At 51.5% G+C, this 23,078-nt stretch overlaps 1 protein-coding gene across 2 annotated transcripts in view; it reads left to right on the top strand.

Annotated features, from left to right (window-relative positions):
- TMEM266 (transmembrane protein 266) overlaps positions 1–23,078 on the top strand; it is a 117,768-nt gene that overhangs the window by 79,102 nt on the left and 15,588 nt on the right. For both annotated transcript variants that reach the window (XM_087428761.1, XM_004421856.3), the window contains 4 exons: positions 2,971–3,027; positions 4,137–4,275; positions 8,230–8,345; positions 22,755–22,944. In XM_087428761.1, the coding sequence (XP_087284887.1) occupies positions 2,971–3,027; positions 4,137–4,275; positions 8,230–8,345; positions 22,755–22,944 (502 nt within the window). The remainder of the gene's footprint in view (positions 1–2,970; positions 3,028–4,136; positions 4,276–8,229; positions 8,346–22,754; positions 22,945–23,078) is intronic.

Genomic DNA, 23,078 nt, shown 5'->3' with positions numbered 1-23,078 from the left:
CCGTTTGACTGTTCTGTTTCCATGGGCTGGGCTGGGAAGGAAAGGCTCCCCAGAGGAGGGGGTTTGAGCCAGGCCTCAGAGGATGGGTCCCATGTGGATGGGCCAGCAAAGAGGGGAGGCAGATGGCCAGTACTCCAGTCGTTCCACTTGCTTCCCTGGCACAGCTTTGGCCCATAAACTCGTTAAACTTCCATCCCTTCTTAGAGCACAGAGGCTGTGTGTGCTGCCTGCTGCCTGTTGCTCCCCTCTCAGGGGTTGCTGGCTGAGTCTCATGCCTAGCCAGCTTCCTTCCTCATCCCCCCACCCGGCACCTCTTGTCGGCTAAGAGCCGCCTTGTTTATAAAGAAGCAAGATGATTCCTTTTATGTGAGGTTCCCAGAGTAGTCGAACTCATAGAGACAGAAAGCAGAAGGGTGGTTGCCAGGGGCGAGGGGGAGGGGGAATGGGGAGTTAGTGTTTAATGGATACAGAGCTTCAGTTTGGGATGATGAAAAAGTTCTGGAGATGGATGACGGTGATGATTGCACGACAATGTGAACGTACTTAATGCCACAGTACGCTTTTTTAAATGGTAAATTTCATGTTGTGTGTATTTTAGCATGATTTTAATAGAAGGAGAAGGGGAAGCAGCAGCAGGAGAAATCTTACTCGGCCCAGGCCCTGTTCCCTCTGTCTTAGCCTGGACTTTTTGCTCTGGGAGCCCCAGAATTGGGAGTTTGGGGTGGATGTGGCTGGTGTAACATTTCAGAGGAGACAAACACCGAGTTTCAAGGTCAGTACAATTAGAGGGAGTGAACAGCAACAAAAGAAACCAGCACACTATGGATGTTCTTACACAGCTTGAGTACACTACACAGAGTCAAAAACCTAGGTCCAAATGCCAGCTTCGCCACCTAATGTCTGAGTGACCTTGGGCAGCTTCCTTAACCTCTCTGAGGTTCAGCTTCCTCTCCGTACAATGAGAATCACATCTGAGGAGGACCAGCCCAGGGGCTGGTGCTTATTGGTATATACTAGATGTCAGATGTTAGTCTCATAAAGAATTGGAAGAGTCATATCATCTAACCCATCTCTCGGGCAGAAGAGGAAACTGAAGCCCAGAGAGGGGATTTGACTTGCCTAAGGCCACATAACCAGCCCATTACTGAGCTGTGACCTCAAGATATCTTGCATCCCAACCCAGATATCTCTCTACCCGCTTAGAGCTGTCTTGCAGGTCTCCCAACCCAGAACATGTCCCTCTCTGTTCTCAAAGATGGTGACATAACTGGCTGCCGCCAGCATCCCATTTTCTCAGCCTCTCAAGGAAATCAGCATACTCTTTTATAAGGAAGAGGTGAATTTTATCAGCCAAGCCTTTTTGTGGCGTAACAAGTGTGGGTGGAGATCCATGAGCTTTCTGCAGTTTCGCTGAGTTCAGATGTCTGGCCTGTACTACAGGCATGTGGGAGAAGGGACGCCATCTGGTGTGAATTACTGTGGATTAGTCATCTTGGTTCAAGGACAGGCCTACAGACAAATGTGCCAGGATCATATGAGACCAGCTTTTAAGTATCCTCTTTGGAGAAAGATGTACAGTCATGAGCCATATAAGGACGGTTCTGTCAATGACGGACCGCATATACAACAGCGGTCCCATTGGATTAGTACCGTATAGCCTAGGTGTGTAGTAGGCTATATCATCTAGGTTTGTGTAAGTACTCTGTGATGTTCACACAACAACGAAATCACCTAACGAGGCATTTCTCAGAAAGTATCTCTGTCATTAAGTGATGCGTGACTGTACTCTTGGTGAGGAAACTGCTCCTGAAGGCAGCAGCACTGGAGTGAGTTACTGAAGGTTTTAAGGGGTTAGTCATTCATGCATTCGCAATGTGTAATCTCTCAGCATCTACTCTATGCCAGGGATTAGGGGTAAAGGAGAGAAATCAGGCACTATCTCTTGAGCCTTAATTGGAGCCTCAGGCAGGTCATCACCACAAGGTACTGTGGGAGGGTGACGTTCCAAGGACTAGAGGAACACCAAGGGAAGAAGCACTGAGCCTGGGGAGCGTGGAAAAGCTTCACGGAGGTAACATATGAGCTGAGGCTGGAAGGACAGGTAGAGAAAGGGGAAAAGGCCCTACTGGTTAGCACACTGGCCAAGCTGCTATCACAAGAAAACCAAAAACATAGGGGCTTAAACAAGGCAGGGTTCATTTCTCTCTCATGGAAGGACAGCTGGGGTAAGCAGTTAAGGCTGATGTGGTAGCTTGGGGCTGGTGTCCAGCTTGTTGTTCAGCCCTCCCCAGTTTAAGATGCCTCACCACCACACCTACGCACCCACATTCTACTCTTTGGGAAGAGGGAAAGAGGAAGAGCCTAACCCCTTGAAGGATACAACCAGGAAGTTGTGCACAGGGCTTCTGCTCATGAGCTGTTGGGCAGAACTTGGTCACATGGCCGCACCTGGATGCAAGGAAGGCTGGGAAATGTAGTCTTTAGCTGAGTGGCCATGCTGAAGCTCCAAGTATCATATAAGAAGGAGAGAAGAGAGATTGAGGGGAAGAGGAGTCAGTGGGCGGTTTGCCCCATGCAAAGACAAGCCAATAGAAAGCTTGGATGTTTGTAGATTTACAAGTGGTTTGTGGCATGACAGGGGTGCAGGAGATAACTCTGGAGAGGGAGGCAGGGTCTTGAGTATCGTTCCAAGGGATTTGAAATATATTCTGTATGTACTGGAAGCACTGAAGGGTGTTAAGTGAGAGGCTGGCAGAGAGGGTGACGCTGACCTGAGCTAGGGCACTCAAAATGGGGGTGGAGAGGGCACGTGGGCTGAGAAACACTTAGGAAGTGGGGAAGTCATTTTCCCATTATTGAACAAGGAAGCAGAGCCCCAGATTCTGAGCTCTGGAATACTCTCCCCAAGGCCAAGGGGGCAGGGACTGGAGAGCAATAACCATAACCTCTTTTCTCACTTCTTTTCCTCAGACTATTCTACGGATTGTGGTGCTTGGGATCTGGGATTACATTGAAAACAAAATAGAGGTAAAGACTAATGTCACCCCTAACCCCCAAACAACCATCTTAGTAGCTGGAAAATGTCACTGTCCCATCCATCCCAGGGTGGGAACCATCAAAAAAGGCCAGCTCCTTGCCACACTGGACGCAGGAGTCTCTTCAGCTGTGCCTCTTGGGTGGGAGGGGAGGGGCCATCTGAGAAAGTTCCCAGTGAAGGGATGATCTAAAAAAGTCTCCTTCAAGTTCTGCAAAATTTAAAAACTTATTCTTGAATCGTTTTGGAAAGCTTTCGAAATGTGTTTTAAAACAAATAAATCCACTCTAAAATGACCCCGTGGTCAGAGAGCTGAGCAGGAAATTGTAAAAGTGCTTCTCAGCCTGGGTTTTGGCCGAGCAAACCCACCACTCTGCCTCCCGTAAAAGGCATGCAGTGCGCTGGGTGGAGAGGAGGCGGAGGCCTGGCTGTCACCGGGAGCTTGGTGCACACAGGACAAGGCAAGGTGGTCAGTGTCTGCTGCCCGCTCCCTCCTCACCCCGCATCCACTTTTTAGCCTCTTTGGGCCTAGTGCCGGAGCAGACATAGGGGCCTGGCCCATGGAAGTCTGAGACCAAGGCCAGGCTGGAACAGGCAGACGGAAGGTCGGACCTGGTTCAATCACCTAGGCTGGGCCCCCTCCTCTCTTAGCCTGCCTCCCTGCGGGGTTAGAGACTCAGCTCCAGCACCAGATGGAGATGAGATGCGGGCTCTGGGCTACCCACGGGGAAAGGGCCCCCATTGCCAGTGAGGGATTCACTGAGGCTGGAGCAGCAACTCTAGGACACGGGATGCAGGCCGCATCCCAGGAGGGGACAAGACGCTTGGAAACAGATGCTTGGAACAGCCCAAGGCCCCTGAACAAAGGCTGGAGATGGGCTGAGGTCACTTGGAGGAAAGAGGGTGCTCACGGGCACATCTAGGAGGGGGGAGGCCCCTAAGACTGAGGAGGGTCAGGAGAGGCAGCCAGGGATGGGGGTGACATTCTGATGTGGGGACAGGCCTCCTGGAGAAGTTGGCCAGCACCAGCTGCTTTGCCTGACCTGGTTCCTGAACATTCGGGAAGGTGGCCCAGGCCGCTGAAATCCGCCTCCTCTCACAGGTGTTCGACGGGGCTGTGATCATCCTGTCCTTGGCCCCAATGGTGGCGTCCACCGTGGCCAACGGGCCCAGGAGCCCCTGGGACGCCATCAGCCTCATCATCATGCTCCGGATCTGGCGGGTGAAGAGGGTGATTGATGGTGAGTGGTCTGAACGGGGTCAGCAAGGCTGGCAGGGTGGCCGGTGGCTGCTCCAGAAACTGGGGCTATCAGCTGAGAGAGGAGAGAGACTGTGTGATGCGGGGGATGGCCCTGCCAGCCTCAGGGATTGAAGGGTGGAGGCTACTGGCAGAGAGAACCAAGCCTGTCGCTGCTCATTCGATGTCGTGTTCAGGAACCATGCACATGCTGCCCAGCCGTCACGTGCAAACACTTGAGTTTAGAGGTCCTGCACATGACTATTTATTGCATGCCTGGATGGCCCACCCTTCACCTGAGAGCTTACAGCAGGGCCTGCTTGTGGTCAGAAGACCGGCTTTGCACATCCTGGGTGTTTGATGCACACCTGCCACTGGCTCCCCCGCATCTGCAGACTCACCACCAACTTTGTCCAGGTCACTGCTCAAGGTGTTGCTCCCTGCAGTGTCCATCTCACCTCTGTGTCCACCCAGTACAAGATGGGTGCCCCCCAAGCCTGTCGACCTGAAAACAGCCAGAGAATGTTTCTGTGGGAGCTGCTGACTTGAGCTGCGTTTCAGCTCATGCTCCAGTCAGCTTTAGTGTCACATGCTCCCGTCTGGGTCTCCATTCCCAGAAAGCGTCTGATCCACTCTGCTTTATTGTGGCCTCTGTTGCCATCGGAGGCAGAGGCCGCCCTCCCCTCTCAGCCACCTCACCTCGAGAGCTGTGCCCTGACCTGGGCAGCTCGTACATTTCCAGAAAGTGGTGACAGACCAGAGTGTGTCCCCCAGAGGAGGGAGAGCTGGGTGGGGAGGAGACTGGAAATCTCATCCCTGAAGAGTGGTGTGGGGACTGGGGTGGGGTGGCCTAGAGGTCGAGGACATGTGGAGGGTACTGAAGTCGTCTGGGCAAAGAGGGAGGAACCGACTCACTGGGCTCCAGGGGTGGTCCTTGGGCCTCTGAGGACATGACAAGGAGGCCCACCTCACCCCAGCTGGACGAGGCTCAGAGCCACCTGCGTGTGGGCTGGTCTACCTTTCCATGGTGGGCTTCTGCTGGAGTGTGGGCAGCCAGAGGTCAGGTGGCCACATGCAGGGGTGAGGCATGACAAGGAGAGTGTACAGACAATGATTCCCAATCTCTCTTTTTTTTTTTTCCTTGGTAGCAAAGCCCTTTCTTCTACAAAATCTTGTGCATATACCCAGTGTGAAAAATAGATTGAAAGTGGGGCTGCTTTGGTTGACTCGGAGTGGAGGGGGCCCAGAGCCCTCCTCCTTGCCCTCTCCCCTCCCCCCGAGGCATCTCTAAGGACCTTGTGGGCCTCTGGAGCAGTTTTAAAACTGCTGGTATAGACTCTTAAGACTATAGACTGTATAGTTTTATATATATAAGTATACAGTATATACCGTATAGCATATAGACCCTAAGGTCACTCCAGCCCTAAATTTTGGTTACAAATGACAGAAATTGTGGCCATAAGAATACCCCAACAGCATGTGCCTTGTGGGTACAAGGCAGGAAGGAGGGCCTATGGGGTCTCTCATCCCCTGGGCTGGGCACCCTCTCCCTGGTCCCCATGCCCACATCCCACCCTGTGAACACTGTGGGGTTTGACATCTCACCAGGGAGCCCCCAATCCAGAATATTCATCAAACTGCAATGTGATTGAGTCCAACCTTGGAAGGCCAAAGCTGGGAAGGCTCTGGCAGGTCATCTAGTCCATTCCTCTCATTTGACAGGTGGGGAAACTGAAGCCAACAGGAAGGAGGGTCACACAGCAAAGCAGGCTCTGAGCCAGAAGGGGAGCCCAGGACCCCTGAGGCCCACCAGTGCTCTCTCAGCTCGTCCCCCCTTCCCCATCTGCTCAGGGCCCTGTTCTTGGCTCTGTCCATGAGAACATCCGCTCCCTGCAGGGCAGGAACACTGCCTTCTGGCTCTCCTCTGCCAGCTGTGGACAGCTGGACACCCTCACACTGATGCATCTTGACGGCCCCTGTTGTGAACGCTCTTCCCAGCTGTTCCCCCTTTTTCCTAACACGTCAGGCGTTGCTGTGCCACTGGGAATCTCATGAGAGGGATGTGCTGCGTGAACGGATGGGTGTTAATTTGCTGCTTTCGCCTTGGGTGTGGACTGGCTTCAGCAGAGATCTGAGGAGGCAGCGGCCTCTTAGGGCAGCCTCTGGGGCCTGGAGACAGGTCTCGGGAACACGTGGGCTGCCCTTGAGTTTGGAAGCAAGCAGAAAAGTCCTGATTTCTCTTCTCTGCGTGATCCGTGCAGCAGCCAGAGAACGTCTGGAGGTTGGGAGGCTGTGGGTGGAAAGGGGACTTGGAGAGTAGAGATGTGTAGAGTTCTAGAATACAGTGGCAAGAGAGGCATGAGACCAAGGTTTCTGAAGAATCCAGAAGGGCTAGGTTCTGAGAGGTGTGAGAAGAGTGTGAAGGGCAGAGGCCAAGGTCAGGTAAGGACTTGATCTCAAAACTTCCAAGAACCCAGAGAACTGCCCAAGGGAGAGGTCCAGGGGGCTGCCGCTGGCTGGGAGATCATGGGGCCCTCCAACCCAGAGTCCAGGCTCTCTCCTCTGGGTCTCAGTGTATTTATCAGTTATAAGTAGGGTCATCTGTGAGTAACAGAGACCCAGAATAACAGTGACTTAAACAAAACAGCTTATTTGTCTCACATGAAAGTCCACAGGTAGGCAGTGCAGGGTTGATATGGTGCTTGCTGTAGTCAAGATCCCAGGCTCCTCCTATTTTGTTGCTCAGCTGCACATTGCCTACTTTCCAGAGTCACTCCATGGTCCAAGATGGCTGCTTCAGTGCCAGCCATCACATCCTCATTTCAGCCAGTAGGAAGAAGGAAGGAAGGAAAAAGATAAAGAGGCAAAAGGAAAGCCCCAGCTGCCTTTTCTTTTTAAACATCTTTATTGAGATATAATTCACACATCATAAAACTCACCCATTTAAAGTGCACAATTCAATGGTTTTTAGTATATTCATAGGGTTGTGTAAACATCACCAAATTCTAAGTTTAGAACTTTTTCATCACTCCAAAAAGAAACCCCATACCCATTGGCAGTCACTCCCATTCCCTCTGCAGCCCTAGGCAACCATTAACCTACTTTCTGTCTCTACAGATTTTCCTCTTCTGGACATTTCATATAAATGGAATCATATGCTGTGTGATCTATTGTGACTGGCTTCTTTCACTTAGCATAATGTTTTCAAGGTTGATCCATGTTGTAGCATGTATTAGGACTTTATTCCTTTTTATCGTTGAATAGTATTCCATTGTATGGATATGCCACATTTTACTTATCCATTCATCAGTTGATGGACATTTCGGTTGTTTCCACTTTTGACTGCTGTGAACACTCACAGCAGTGAGTGTTTTTGTGTGGACGTATGTTTTCATTTCTCTTAGGTGCCTGGGAATAGAATTGCTCGGTCATGTGGTCACTCTTTGTTTAACCATTTAAGGAACTGCCAAACTGTTTTTCCGAAGAGGCTGCCCCATTTTACATTCCCACCAGCAATGTATGAGGGTTCCAATATTTCTACTTCCTCATCAACCCCAGCTACCTTTTCAGAAAGCCTTCTGGAAGCTACTGCATGACACCTTCACTTGCATCCTGTTGTCCAGAATGTGGTCTCATGGCTGCCCACAGCTGTGAAAGAGACTAGAAAATATAGTCCTTATCTCAGGCAGCTGTGTACACAGCCACAATTAAGAGTCTGTCACTATTGAAAAGGAGGCTAACAGATGTCTGGGTCACCATGGGTTAGGGTTCTGGCCCTCCTATACTTTCTGGATGCTGTTGGGTACCTGGACATCCTCACTGCCCCTCCCACACACACACATCGTCTGGGAGCTGTGCCTGGGCCTGAACCTGCTGCTGGCCGGATGCTGGGACCGGCCCCTCCCCAAGCCCCAGCCCTGCCACTGCCATGTTCTTCACAGGGCTCTCTGTCTTCCAGCTTACGTCCTGCCTGTGAAGGTGGAGATGGAGATGGTCATCCAGCAGTACGAGAAGGCCAAGGTCATCCAAGATGAGCAGCTGGAGAGACTGACACAGATCTGTCAGGAGCAAGGGGTAACGCGCTGCCTCTTTTAGTTCTGTGCAGTTGTGTCCAGGGCCGAGGACACTGGTGGTGCCTAAAGTCACAGGATGCCAGAGCTGCAGGGCCCCCCGAGGTCAGGGAGCTCCTCCAGCTCCTTGATGGACATATGGGGAACCTGAGGCCCAGAGAAGGGGAAACACGTCTCTAATGTCACTGGCGCCCAGCCCAGCCCAGCCCAGCCCAGACTAGACTCAGCCCCGACTCCCAGGCTGGGGTTCTTTTCGTTGCACCATGGGGACCAGTCAGCTCTCCAAGCAGAACTGCCCAAATCGTCAACTCAGTTCATCAGAGTCTTCTTGGCTCACTGGTCTCGAAAGCAGGAGTTGAACTCTGTCTGCAGAGGGTTGCTGGGCACCCCTATGGGCCAATCACCACCCAGGACCCCCAGACACTCCAAAGAGATGTCAGCAGTGCTCTCTCCCCCTAGGAGCCATGGTAAAGACTCAGAGACAGGCGGCAGGCCCTGGGAGGCCACATTGGGCAGAGCCAAGGGGGAGGGGCAGGTGGGCCAGGTGAGGGACTGTCGGGGAATCCAGAGGCCTGCCCTCGAGGCCCAGCCCCCTGCTCCCTCCCCCGGGACTTCAGCCAAGTTGTGCCACTTCTTTGCCCTCAGTTCCTTCATCCGTAAGATGAGGGGGCTGCTCCCATGTGAGTGGGACAGATAGCCCCTTTGATAGGAGTTTAGGGGAGGGGGACTGGGGTGCTCAGGAGGTGGGAGGACAGCAGTCCTGCAGCAAGGCTGCAAACCTCTGTAGAAACACAGCCTGGAGTGCAGGGAATGTTCTGGTACCAGGTGTGCAAGGGGGAAATGCCACACAGGGGACCAGCTAGCAAGGTGGTAGGAATGTGTGTGGGAGAATGGACCTCCCCCGCTCAGTCCCACAGCCCTCACTGTCGGCCTCTACAGGGCACTGGACACTCACTGCCTCAGGCCGTGGTTATTTGCACCCGAAGTGGGTGGGGCTGCTTCTCCCACCAAACTGGACGCTCCCCGAGGGCAGGTCTTGTCTGACTCATGTTTGCCCCGGCCCAGTGCCCTGTACGTTGTGGGTCTCCTGGTTCCTCAACCTCAACCTCTCGTACCTGGAGGAGGAGCTGGAGTGGGTGGGAAGTCTGTGGAATGTAACCACAAACTGATCCCTGGAAATGTCCCCACAGGAACAGGCATGCAGCGTCTTCAAAATCATCCCCTTGGAATGTCTGTCAGGACCAAATCTTTTTATCTACTTTGGGAACACCATGGCCTTTCCTTTCAGCACAAAATGCTTATGAGTGATCAGGGGACACAGACCTCAGGAACACATTGTCCAAGGGATCCTGGGAGTGGGGCATTCTATACGGGGTCCTAGACTGGGAAGACAAATGTTCCAGCCCCTGAGCAGTTGGCGTCAGCTTCATTCTCACCCACGCATCTGTTCAGCCAGCACCGTCGAGTGCCTGCTCTGTGCCCAGCCTGTGCTGGGCCCTGGGGACAACAGTGGACAGGACTCGGCCCCTCCCCTCACGAGGCTTTGGGTGACTCAGGGAGTTTGGCAGGCCCGTAAACAGACAGCGGCAGTCTGGTGCAATGCGTGCTTCAGCAGGGACATGTGCAGGGGCTCTGCATGACTGAGGTGAGCGGGGTGTGGACGGGTTTCCAGAGTCTCTGATGTTGCGCAGGGCCTCTTGGAGAAGGGTGCCAGGCAGAGGGGAAGGTGAGGCAGAGTGGGTGTTGTGCTGGGGGAGCTCGAGGCATTCAGGGTGTGAGCAGAGGGAGGAGGCGGGAGGATTTGGGGCAGGCTTGGGAAGGGCCTGCAGGGCTGATCAGGGAGTTGGGGCTTCATGATGTTGGGAAAGAGGCAGCCTGGAGTGTTAGAAGCAGGGGTGGGGAGTCGGCTCAAATTTGAGTTTTTGATAGATCTTTTTGGCTGCCATTGGAGGATGGATGGGAGAGGGCAGGAGTGGAGACAGGAAGCCTGGGTGGAGAGGCCGTAGCAACCACCCAGGGGAGACAGGCCTGGGTTTGGTCAGAGGGAGGTGTAGGGGCACGGGGGAGAGGAAAGTTCTGGGTGTCATCCAGGACCTGGCTGCAGCTTGGTCAGGCAGCTCTCCATCTGCTGTCTGGTAGGAAAACGAACGCTCTACTCTGCTGCACTTGGCCACGCGAAAGACACAGACGCAGTGGCGCATCCGCCCTTCATAAATTCACAGCAAGCTGACCCTCCGGCAGGCCTCACATTAACAGCACATGTGCCATGTGGCCAGGAGAAAACCCTGATGGCAACCCCACTGCCACGGTTTCCACCGTGACCCCTGTCCTCAGCCCCTGGGACCCCACGTTCTGCTGTCCTGGTTCAAATCACCCGCCACATGTGGCCTCCTTCCCGGGGATCTCGGCTGGAGGGAGACTCCCTTGGATTCTGCACAGGAAAGAGCCAATAAATAAAGACAGGTTCCCTCTGGGTAGTGACATCTGGAAAAGAGATGAACAGAAACAAACCATTTTAATTTAAAAAACACCTGAAGCCTGTCATCTTAGTTAAGACAGCAAGAAGGGCCAGACGGGCTGCAACCCCAGCAGGCCCGCCGGGAAGGTGGGAGCGGGCCTGGTAAGAGCAGTGCTCTCGGGCTGCTGCAGAGAAACCGGGAATGCTGCTCTCCCAGCGCTCGGCGGTGCCCCCTCCACAGGCCGGAGCAAAAGATACCTCATTTTCAGCTGTGTTTTAAGACCGGGTTTGAGACTTGACTGGGCAACACATACCTTAAAGAAACGAGAGGCCAGCTCGTGGAGTGTTAGGATGGCCAGGCCCTTTGAGAGAAGAGCGCCTGGAATGGTGAAGAATAGACTTGAGGAGCAGACCTGAGTACAGAGGCAGCTCGGCCACGTACTGGCCTTGAGACTTTGGGCGCTGATGGGACCTCTGTGGGCCTCTCGGTTTTCCTAATCTGAGAAATGGGGATAGTAATAAAATCCTTGAAGGATGGTTGTGAGATTGCCTAAAGCCTGGCACATGATAAATGCTGACTACATGAGAGCTAACCCTGGCCAGGCCAACACCTCTCCCCGACATACACCCACTTTACAGATGAGAAAATTGAGAAGTGGTGACTTGCCCAAGAGCACACGGCTAATTGAGGGCTTTCAGAGCCAGAAATAGGTCCAGGTGTCCTGATTGTGAACACTGTTCTTTCCCAGACCACCTTGCTTAGGGTCATGTTCTACGTCATTTTTCTACCCATGTCACTTCTCAGCGCTCAATGAAAACACTGACAGAATATGCACCAGGGTATCTTTAAGCCACAGCCTGGGTGCAGCTGTCTCCCGTAGGCACAGAGCCAGCTCCACCCCGCTGTCCTAATGGCGGTGTCTCTTGCTGCTGCCCACCCCCCACCAACCCCATTCCAGGTCGTTCTAGTCATCTTTGTCACAAACTCTTGCTTTCTCTCTTCTTGCTGGAATTCTCAGAGTTTAATGAAGCAGTTTCCAAACTGAATTCATATACGTTACCTAAAAAATTGAAACTTGCCAAAGTTCCAAAATGAAATGTGTAGAATCTCAGTTTAAATGAAATACCCACTTTGCATTCACCTTGCTCTCTCCTTGAGATGTATTTGTATAAGTATTTGCCAAGACTTCACTCATGTTAGATCCTTTTTAAAATAAACTTTATTTTTTTAGAACAGTTTTAGATTTATAGAAAATTGTGAGGATAGTACAGAGTTCCCATAGACCCCACACCCAGTTTCCTCTGTTATTAACATTTTACATGAGTATCATGCATTTGTTACAATTAATGAACAAATACTGATGTGTTATTATTGAAGCCCATACATTGTTCAGGTTTCCTTAGTTTTTATCTAAGGTCCTTTGTCTGTTCCAAGACCCCATCAAGGACACCACAATTAGTCATCATGTCTCCTTAGCCTTCTCTTGGCTATAAAAGTTCCTCAGATTTTCCTTGGTTTTGATGACTTGGACAGTTTTGAGGAGTACTGGTCAGGTTTTGTAGGATCCCCTCTATAGGGATTTATCTGATATTTTTCTCATGGTTATACTGCATTATGGGTTTTTGGGAGGAAGACCTCTGAGGTAAGGTGCCATTCTCATAACGTCATATCAAGGGCACATGGATGATTTATCACTGTTGGTGTTGACCTCGATCACCTGGCTGAGGTAGTATTTGTCAGATCTCTACACTGTAAAGTTGATCTTTTTTATTCATCTTTGGCTTTTTAGAAAACTTAAAAGGCCTCTTAGCGGGACCTTGTGGAGATTGTCGGGTGACATGGTTTGCCAGCTTCTTGCATGAATATCTTGTATACGTCATCTTCTGTGCCACGTGGCAGCTCGTTTCTTACCACAGCCCACACCCAAGATGCCCCAGAAGCACCTTACGTTACAGATGAAAGGCCCCTTGGAGGGCATCTCTGGCCCAATCCTGAATTTGGCAGATGGAGGTATCTGAGGCCCAGAGAAGGGGAGAGGAGTGTGCAACATCGCACAGCAGTTAGGAGATTGGGATGGAAAAGGGTCTCTTATGGCCCATTCCAGTACTTTCCCCGCCTGGACCACTCTGGGCTTCTGGTCTTTACAGGGAGATAGGAGTCAGTGCTTCCTTCATTCTCATCCTCTCTTCTGACTGTTGGGCACACCTCACCCTTAACTGATTCCTCTGGAAGGAGGAGCCTAGAGGAGGCAGTAGGGGAGCAGGACATTCTGTTAGTCAGTCTTACCTTTCCTAAGCCCTGCTCGCCTTCTGTGGCCTACTTCCAGGCTGCTCACTCCTGTGATACAAGCCTATAGCCTCAGACCCCCGAATCCAACAGTCCTTCAGCTGGAAGTTCTTCCCGTTCACTTTTTTTTTTTTTTTTTTGTGAGGAAGATCAGCCCTGAGCTAACATCCGTGCTAATCCTCCTCTTTTTGCTGAGGAAGACCGGCTCTGAGCTAACATCTATTGCCAATCTTCCTCCTTTTTTTTTCCCCAAAGCCCCAGTAGATAGTTGCATGTCATAGTTGCACATCCTTCCAGCTGCTGTACGTGGGACGCGGCCTCAGCACGGCCGGAGAAGCGGTGCGTCGGTGCGCGCCCGGGATCTGAACCCGGGCCGCCAGTAGCGGAGCGCGCGCACTTAACCGCTAAGCCACGGGGCCAGCCCCTTTCCGTTCACTTTTATTTTGCTATCTGTCTGAATCCCAGCCAGAATTTTCTTAGGAGTTAATCTCGCTGGTACACATGGATTCCAGAAGCGGAAGGCTAGTTACTGTCCTTCAGGGAGATGATGTGAACTTTTTCTCTCTCTCTGTGTACTGGCTGCTTCAGAAATCAAAGCTATTTGAGATACTGTGTTTAAATCAATGCAATGATATCTTCTTCTGACTCATCTTATGCAACCACTTCTGAGATTTTATGTACATCTGTGCCCAGGATCTTGCTCTAATTCTGAAACGTTTTCTGAAGTCCCCATTGTACCTGCTCTTTGCCCTGTAAGCCTTGCAACAGCCTTTGGCCCAAAATAACAGCCAATCTGGCTCACCGTTGAAGTTTGTTTCTCTTCTCTGCTGGGTCCTGTGGGAAGGACGGAGGGAAGTTACATTCTTCCTCAGAGCCCTTTACACTGAGACCATTGGCAAAACACGGAGGGATGTGGGGCTCAAACTAGGGTGACTTGAGGCCCAGCCTGCAAGGGGGCCACAGGAACTCTTGAGCCCCTTAGGGCAGCCTTAGACCTTGGGCAAGCATCCGTCCCTGAAAGAGGAGTCCTGTGTGGGGGCAGCTTGGAGGGTGGAGGAAGTCCTCTTACACAGGGAGCTGGCAAACAGGATTCTAACCTCAGCTCCACCAAAGACCAGTTGTCTCCCGCTTAATCCCTAGGCCTCAGGTTCCTCATTGGAGAAATGGAGGAAACGAGGTTTACATCACAAGGATGCTGTGAGGATCCAATTAAATCAAGTTACATGAGAGAGAGAGAATAAAAATAACACTAAATCATCTGTATAATGGTGACCACTTACAAATGCACTGTCATATATTTTAGCTCATTTTGACTTTGATGGTCAAAGTTGGTAGGCTAGGTGTTATTAATCCTTTTGTAGGTAGAACGACTGAGGCTGAGAAAAGCTATTGCCCAGTGCCTCACAGTTTGTCACGGAAGGGCTAGAAATGGAACTCAGGGCTTCAGTGTCCATTTTCCGATGCCAGAAATAGGGTGTCTATACAAGTCACCGTCAGGATGAGTAACACGGGCTGCTACATCAAAATAGTGCCGAAATCTCAGTGCCTAACACAGGAGGAGTGTTTGTCACTCACATCACAGCCCGCCACAGGCTGCAGGGGGGCAGGAAGTGAAGGGACACTCCGTCCACGGTCGTTCTGGCTGCAGGCTCCTCCCATTTTGTGGCTCCTTCTTATTCTAAGTCCTTGGAGTTTTTCTCTCTTCGGCCAGAGGATAAGAAAGGGAGAGCGGAGAATTGTGCACAGAAGGTTTTTATTGGCCAGCCGTGAAAGCGGTGACATCACTTCTGCCCCCATTTCGTAGGAGGGACTCGGCTACACAGTCACACCTAAGGCACCAGATGCTGAGAGAAGTGGTCTGCGTGCACAAGAAGTCACCTAATCCATAAAACGAGGCCAGTGGGCTCACAGTGTTCTACCCTTTCCCCGCTTCCCAACAGCAAGAGGCACAATCACATTTATTAATCCTCCCTGGGTGAATGCAAGTCTCCCTGGCCTGTTTCCTGAAGAAACAAGATGACAACCTTGACCCCAAGCAGTAGGCCTTTCTGGAGGAGGCAGGCGGTGGGGGGAGGGGCGGTGTCCTGCCCCTCCCCCTCTGTCCACTCTGCTGTCTTTCATGTGCAGGGGTCCTGGCCCACTTGTCAGGTGGTGGGAGGCCTGATTGGGAACCGGGGCCCATCTCCCGCATGTGGACCTTGCTCTGGACCCCACGGCTCCCTGGTGCTCAGCGCCCCTGAGAGAATGCCTATGGCTCTGCACTAATCGCTTGCCTTTGAGACTGGACCGGCAGCTCAGAGAAGGGCTTCCATGACCCTGATTGCCAACAGCCCCTTCAGTCAGTCAGGCACAACAGGAAGGGGGTTCCACCCATCTCTGGGGTAGCGCCTGATGGTGGCTCATTCCAGAGAACCCCGTCTTTTCCTGCAGAGTCCAGAAGTCCTCAGCTGAGCACAAATAGCCTTTGTTACCTGGATTATTCAAGGTCTCCACTGTGGGAAGTGAAGTGTTGTTTCTTTTTTTTTCAACATGGGAAGTGATTTGTAAAACAGCCGATAGCTTTAATGACAAGCCTATTTAGCTGATAAAATTAGCCATCAGAGGAATAACTTATGTTATCCTTTTGCCATAATTTAAATTTATGGCCAACTACCAGTCATCTTCACAGTGGGTGGAAAGGGGCCAAGGTCGAATTCAGCTTCACCCTGCTCCTAAATCATTAGTTTGCAACTGTCTCCTGATTTTTATTGTTACCAACAATGGTGAAACTAATGGAAATAAACATTGGATGCCATCCCAGTAGCAGATGGGTTTGAAGGCAGGGCAGGCTGTGCAGACAGCACTAATAGGATAGAAGAAAATTATTGCTATTGCATTAGATACCATCAAGCTTCTGGCCAAAGTGTGCATTGATCAGGCCAAGGCCATGTCAATTGTACTCCACAAACCAGACCATTAAAGGCAGAGATGCCTGGGTGTGTCCGCCCTGCCCCCCTAGGGGGTCCGCCCCGCCTGGGCATGCATTAAAAGCCCAGCCCAATGGAAGGGGCCTGACTCACTCCGGTAATGCATGAGGGCTTCCCTATGGATCCCAGCTGATCTGGGCAGGTTATCTGATTAGAAATACTTAGCTAATGATGTGCATTAAGTAGGGCTGTGATTGCATTTTCATTCTTCCCAAGTCACAGGATGGTCTTTTTTTGTTGTTATTCCACTAAGCCAGTTTGCGAGTAGAAAATTTGCTTCATTTTATCATCAAAGCTACCAGACACCTTCCCTCCCAGAGGCCCAGGCCCACGTGAGCCCTGGAGAGCCTTGGTGCTATGGGCATTTCTCCTTAGCTGTTTTTAGCAGTTTGACTATGGGGTGTCTAGATGTGGGGTTTTTGTATTTATCCTGCTTAGGACTCTCTGGGTTTCTTGAATTTGCAGGTTGATGTTTTCATCAGATTTGGAAAGTTCTTGGCTGTGATTTCTTTATTTATTTCTTGTCCCGTCCTTTCATTCTTCTCCTTCTGGTGCTCTAATTGCATATGTTAGACCTTTTGATCATGTCTCACACCTCTCTTACACCCTATTCTGTTCCCCTATTCCCTCTCTTTTTTCTTTCTCTGGCCATAAGTTTTGATATTTTCTATAGACTTTTCCTCAGGTTCAACATCTCTATCTTCTACGATTTCCAGTCTGCTGTTAAAACCATCCATCTGAGTACTTAATTTCAGATATTGTATATTAAGGTTTTAAAAGTTCATTTGATTCCTTTTATAGGTTCTATTTCTCCACTGAAATGCTACATCCATTCTGTCCATCTTTCCCCCTACTTTCTTTAACATATTAATCACAGTTATTCTGAAGTCCTTGTCTGTTAAATATTTACATAGATCAGCTTCTATGCAAATTCTAAGCAGCTTCTTAACTGCTTTTTTTTTTTAATTTTTTTTTAAAATTTATTTAATTTTCCCCCAAAGCCCCAGTAGATAGTTGTATGTCATAGCTGCACATCCTTCTAGTTGCTGTATGTGGGACGCCGCCTCAGCATGGCCGGAGAAGCGGTGCGTCGGTGCGCGCCCGGGATCCGAGCCCGGGATCTGAACCCGGGCCGCCAGTAGCGGAGTGCCCGCACTTAACCGCTGAGCCACGGGGCCTGCCTGCTCCTTAACTGCTTTATGTCTTGATACTCGATCACTCTTTCCTGCTTATTTGCATGAAGAGTAATTCTTATTGTGTGTTACACATTGTTGATGATGCATTTTAGTGGTTCTGGATTATGTTATCTTTCTCTAAAGAGTCAGCCCTCTGGGAATGGGGCATTTCAGCAGGGAGCAAGGGATGGCCCTCCAGACAGCACCAAGGGTTCACTGGCACTTGTACCTTGTTCTCTCCCAGCTAGGGTCCCAGAGCTAGTACAGAGCTTGTCATAGACTCAGAATTCATCTAGTCCATTTGCCTTATTGAACACACAGTGAAACCGAGGCCCAAAGAGGAAAAGAGATTTACCCAAAGTCAGAGTGAGGGAGTGGTGATGGGCCAAGAACACAGGCTCCTGCCCCTAGCCCTTGCTTCTTCCCTGTGTGGAGGCTTCCTGCTCTTTCCTGTCCCTTGCCACCATCAAGCTCCCCTGTATTCTGTTTGAGCTGAGTCACTTCCATCTCGCCCATAAGGCTGCAAGTTCCCTGACACAAGGTCTGTGGGGCTGGAAGGTTCTGGGCCCAACTTTGCTTCTGATGCACCATCTGGTCCTAACCTCTCCCCAACCCTGTCCCCCAGCACAGAATTATCCTCCTACCTCGGGGCCTCAGTTCACCCATCTGATTAATGAGGCCCTGATGTCCTAGGACCCCTTGACAACCCTTCAGTCAACTGGGGAAGCACATGTGGCCATGTTCAGTAGAGGCAAATCAGGAGCCAGGCTCTGAGAGTCCCAGCTAGTATGTCCTGACAGCCCCCAGGCTGTCACAGCCAATGACCAGAGCTAAGAGCCATTAGCCCATCTGCAGCTCCCCTGTAAGGAGTCAGTCATTCCTCCTCAGGGCAAGGGCTCAGAGCATGCAGCCACCCCACACCCTCTGGGTATGAAGCTTGTAAAAATTTGTCCCCAAAGCAGGTTGCCTCTCCCTCAGCCCCATTCCAATCATGCCCATGCTGACTCTTTTACCTCCTAAATAGTTCTCTTATCTCCATCTGTACTGTCTCCACCCTAGCCAAATTCTGGTCATCTCTGGCCTGGACCACTCGCAGCTCATGTTCCCATACCCACCCTGGCCCATCCCCGTCCAGGCCATTCTCCACTCTGCTGTCAGCAAGGTCCTTTCAAAATGCTCATTGACTCACCGCACTGCCACCTCCATCTCTCCACCTTTCTGGTCAAAAGATTTCAATGATTTCTTGTAGCTCTTTAGATAAAGGCTGAAGTCCTTAAAACATCTTACTGTGGCTTTGCCTGCTATGGCCCCTGCCGAACTCCCCAGCCCTTTTTATCTACCAGTCCTCTGTCTCTAGGACATACCATGCCTCTTCTGCCACAGGTGCCACCCAGAGCCAGCCCTTGGGACTCTCACGGGAGATTTGTTCCCTGCAGTGCAGCAGACAGCCCCCCTTACTGGGGCCACCCAGGACTCGCTTCCAGGCTGAGAGAGGCATTTTCATTCCAAAACACATAACAATTTTAACATAGGCCTCACCACACTTTACCTGACTTCTTAGTGAATGAATGAATGAGTGAATTCGCCACATGCTTGGGGTTCATATCTCTAGCCTAAAACTTGTTTCAGTGTACATGCCTGTGTCTACACATGTGGGCTTGGGGCTGGGCAAGCCCTGGCCTCTGGCTGTCTGGCCTGAATTCCAGTGGAACACTCACGGGCAGCTCTGTATCAATTACAAGTTATCAATAATGCATCTGTTCAGAATGGCCTAGGAGGCCATTAGCTGGGCCTGCCGGCCGTGATGAGCAACCTTGGAGAAAGTCAGCTCGGTGTGCCCATGGGAAGTTCAGATCAGCCTGGGAAGGAGGGGCTTTCAGCCCCAGCAGAACTTAGGAGGGTTGCCTCATGGGCCCTCCATGACCTCTGAGACCGTGCTGTCAAAGGGGTGGCTCAGACCCTCTCCCCCTGCACAAAAGGCCACCATGTAATAAGCCAGCCTTGCTTTCTCACCCTCTGAGACCAGTGGCTCCATTTGAGTACTGGGTTGTTGAGGTCCAAGCCTAGTGTGAGACCAGAGTCAGGGCTCAGTGTGTAGCCAGGGTCAGGACTCTGTGTGTGAGCAGGGACGGGGCTCAGTGTGTGAGCAGGGTCAGGACTATGTGTGTGACCAGGGACGGGGCTCAGTGTGTGAGCAGGGTCAGGACTATGTGTGTGACCAGGGTCGGGGCTCAGCATTGGGGCTCAGGCTTTGTCTCAGCGTTGGGCTAGGGCTGGGGCTCAGTTTGTGGCTGGAGTTAGGGTTCAGTTTGAAACCACAGAATTGAGCAAAGCTGACTAGTTTCATTCATTCATTTATTCATTCATTCAACAATATTTATTGAGTGCCTCCTGTGTACCAGGCAACAAAACAGTCAAGATCTCTGCTCTTACAGAGATCATATTCTGTTGGGTGGTGAAGGGTAGCAGTGGTGTGCTGGAACTCTCGCCGGCTTGCGAGAGCCAGCTGTGCATATTTCTTCCCAATTCTGCATGACATGGTGTTGGTAATTTGAAATCGGCCATGGTGGGAGTATTTACACCACAGAGATTAGCACACACTACAAATCAGGCCTCTTTATTTTTTTACCAGCACATCACTGCGGGTAAGGGAGAGGAAAACCAATAGGCAGATCTTAAAGAAAATGGGGAGTGACCACACGTGTTTGATCTGATCTTCCCCAAACTCCACTAAAATGATAGTAAAGAAAAAAATCATAAACACATAAGAATTAGGAAACTCTCTTTAAGTCCCGTCCATCAGAACAAAGAAGATAAAGATTTCAGTGGATTTGGGGAAAATGAAGATTGGATGAGAAAGTGGTAACTGATCTAGCAGAGTGGGGAATTTATAACTTAAGTGCCCACAGAGGACAGTGAGGGAAATGGGTTTATTCTCCCCTTAGAACCCCTGAGAGTTTGGGAGGAAGTGGGTGAGTGTGAAGCTGACCCCAGGGGAGGGGTAAAAGTCTCTATACATGGGGCCGGCCGGTGGCGTAGTGGTTAAGTTCGCACACTCTGCTTTGGTGACCTGGGGTTCACAGGTTCCGATCCCGGGCATGGACTGACACACCACTTGTCAAGCCATGCTGTGGCGGCGTCCCATATAAAGTAGAGGAAAGATGGGCACGGATATTAGCCCAGGGCCAATCTTCCTCAGCAAAAAGAGGAGGATTGGCAATGGATGTTAGCTTAGGGCTAATCTTCCGCACAAAAAAAAACCCACAAAAAATGAAAAAGTCTGTACACATAATATTTGAACCTTGTGGGCCCCCTCCCAAATCCTACACAGCCAGGAGACCATGCTCCCCCACCCTACAAGAGTCAAGAGGTTCGTCCTCTGGAGAAATTGAACTAGAGGGCTCTGCAGGTGAGCATGGGTTAGGCAGGGGCTTGGGGAAAGGTGCAGGGCTGAAAACGAGGATTAAGTGAAAGTGCTTCCATCTAATGGCGGGACCCTCTGCCCCATTCCCCCGCCCTGCTGCCAGCACAGAGGCAGCCAGAGGTGTGTCCTCAGGTAGAAGGCTGACGAACTCTGAAAAGCTGAGTGATCCCCGAGATAAAACCTGTGGACGCTGACATTGGAAAGTTGCCCTGATGCCAGTTTCCTGTCCGGCCACCCCAGTGTTAGTGAATGCTTTAATTGTATGTTTTACTTTCATCAAAAGAAAAAAAATAAAACATTAAAATAAAGAAACAGAAATATCAGAAGGTGCTAAGTGCAATGCAAAGAATTCAAAAAGGCTGATGTGATGGACTGCCTGGGTGGCTGCCTTAGGTGGCAGGTCAGGGAAAGCCCATTAAGGGGGAGCCAGCCATGTGATCTGGGAGCAGAGGGCACAGCTGGGGAAGTGGCCCTGAGACTAACACACACTTAGTGTATTTAAAGAACTATGAGAAGGCCCGTGTCACAGGGGGAGGTAAAGGAAGAAAGGATGTGATGAAGTGGGCCAGGTAGGCAGCGCCAGATCATGCACCTGCTTTGTAAGCCAAGGGGAAGGAGTTTGGGTTTTCTCCCAAGTGAGGTTTATGGACGAGGGAGTGACATGATCTGATCTAGGTTTGAGAGGATCCCTCTGACTCCACTGGAGCATGGACGGTAGAGGGCTGTAGAAGCTGCAGGTGAGGGGGGCAGTGGAGCTGGAGGGAGGTGGGCAGGCTGGGGGTGGCACTTGGAGGTGGAGCTGGACTTGGGGGCAGATTGGATGGTGGCGTGAGGGAAAGCACGGAAGCAGGAACGTAATTCCATTCCTGGCTCCAGCGACAATGAGATGAAAACACCTGAGCAGCAGGTTTGGGGATACAGAGAAGAGTCCTGTTTTGACCAGGTTGAGTTTGTGACTCCTGTGACCTAATTCCATGTTGCTGTCAGGGAGGCAGTTGGAGGTGTGAGTGTGACATTGCAGGAAGGGGTCAGGGCCAGAGACTGGGCTTCATGTGCAAGTAGGTAATCTCCTAGGTAGGGAGCCCAGGTCCTGAGCCTCCCTGGGACCCTCTCCCCAACACCTGCATCAGGCCTCTGGGGGTTTGACAGGAGGTTGTGCAGAAAAGATGCAATGTGTGCTTGGAACACTAGGTGGCAGTGAAGGCTCTCCTGCCTGCTGAGCCCACAGCTGGTTCCTTCAATGTCAGACCCAAACCTTGCCTCTGACTAGATGGCCCAGGGGGGCCCCAGGGTGTGAATAGCCATCTCAGCCACAAACTCAAGAGGCACCTGGAAGCCCAAGAAGCTTTCCCCAACAAAAAATTAAACTAAAATCCAAATGTGTGCAGCTTTTTACAAAGCCCTTATGAAGCACCCAAGTCCTCCAAAGAGCTCTGTGGGATGAAAAGCCCCATTTTACAGATAAGGAAACCCAGGCCACATGGCCAGTAAGCGGCAAGGCTGGGACTAGAACCCAGTCCTGTCTGACCGGGAGCATCCACCGCCATCAGAACACCTCCTAGAAGAGGGAAGTGGGTGTTGCTGGAAGACAGACAGACCAGTGGAGAGTCCAGCAAGCACATGATGCCAGGATGGGCTCCCAAGGCAGGCTGGCCCTGGATGTCCAGCGTTTCCTGTCTCCCATTCATCACAGTATAAGCACCTGAATAAGGCTCTCACTTGGACAAGCACCTCTTGGGTCTCACATTTAGGCAAGTAGCTAGAACTGGATTCAAACCTGGTTTTCCTGACTCCTCCTCCAGTGCTCTTCCCGCAAACCACAGTCGTATTTCTTCTCATGGCCATCTTGTCCTCAAAATGGGGCCAGACTACACAGTATCAGAGATGAGACACAGGAACACATTTTATTACTTGGAAAAGGCGCCATAAACATCAGAGGCTCTTGCGATTAGTGTTGAGAGACTTGTAAGGAACGCCCCGTCCAGCCCTTGGATGCACAGCCCATTCCTCCCGCCCACCCCCCTCTATGAGCAAAGTGCCCCAGTCGTCGGGTCAGGCCAGTCCAGGCCTCCGCGCAGCCTACCACCCCTCTCGCTCTTGCAGTTTGAGATCCGACAGCTGCGGGCGCACCTGGCGCAGCAGGACCTGGACCTGGCGGCGGAGCGCGAGGCGGCGCTGCAGGCCCCCCACGTGCTCAGCCAGCCGCGCAGCCGCTACAAGGTGGTGGAGGCCGGCACGTGGGCGGAGGAGACCGCGGCCGAGAGCGTAGTGGACGAGCTGCAGCCCTCACAAGGTGAGCCCGCCCGCGGCCTCCCGCAGCCCCAGCGCGCCGAGCCCCCTCACCTCCCCCGCACCCCCACCCCTGGGCTTTGCGCAGAGCTTCCCGGAGGCGGAGCACGTCTCCTTGCAGGGCTGCGCCCTCTCATC

This window comes from Ceratotherium simum, chromosome 3 (genome assembly GCF_057802395.1).
Source record: "Ceratotherium simum simum isolate JZ-2026a chromosome 3, ASM5780239v1, whole genome shotgun sequence".
Taxonomy (NCBI): Eukaryota; Metazoa; Chordata; class Mammalia; order Perissodactyla; family Rhinocerotidae; genus Ceratotherium; species Ceratotherium simum.
The sequence above is the reverse complement of the archived record's forward strand: the minus strand, read 5'-3'. Positions and strand labels throughout refer to the sequence as shown.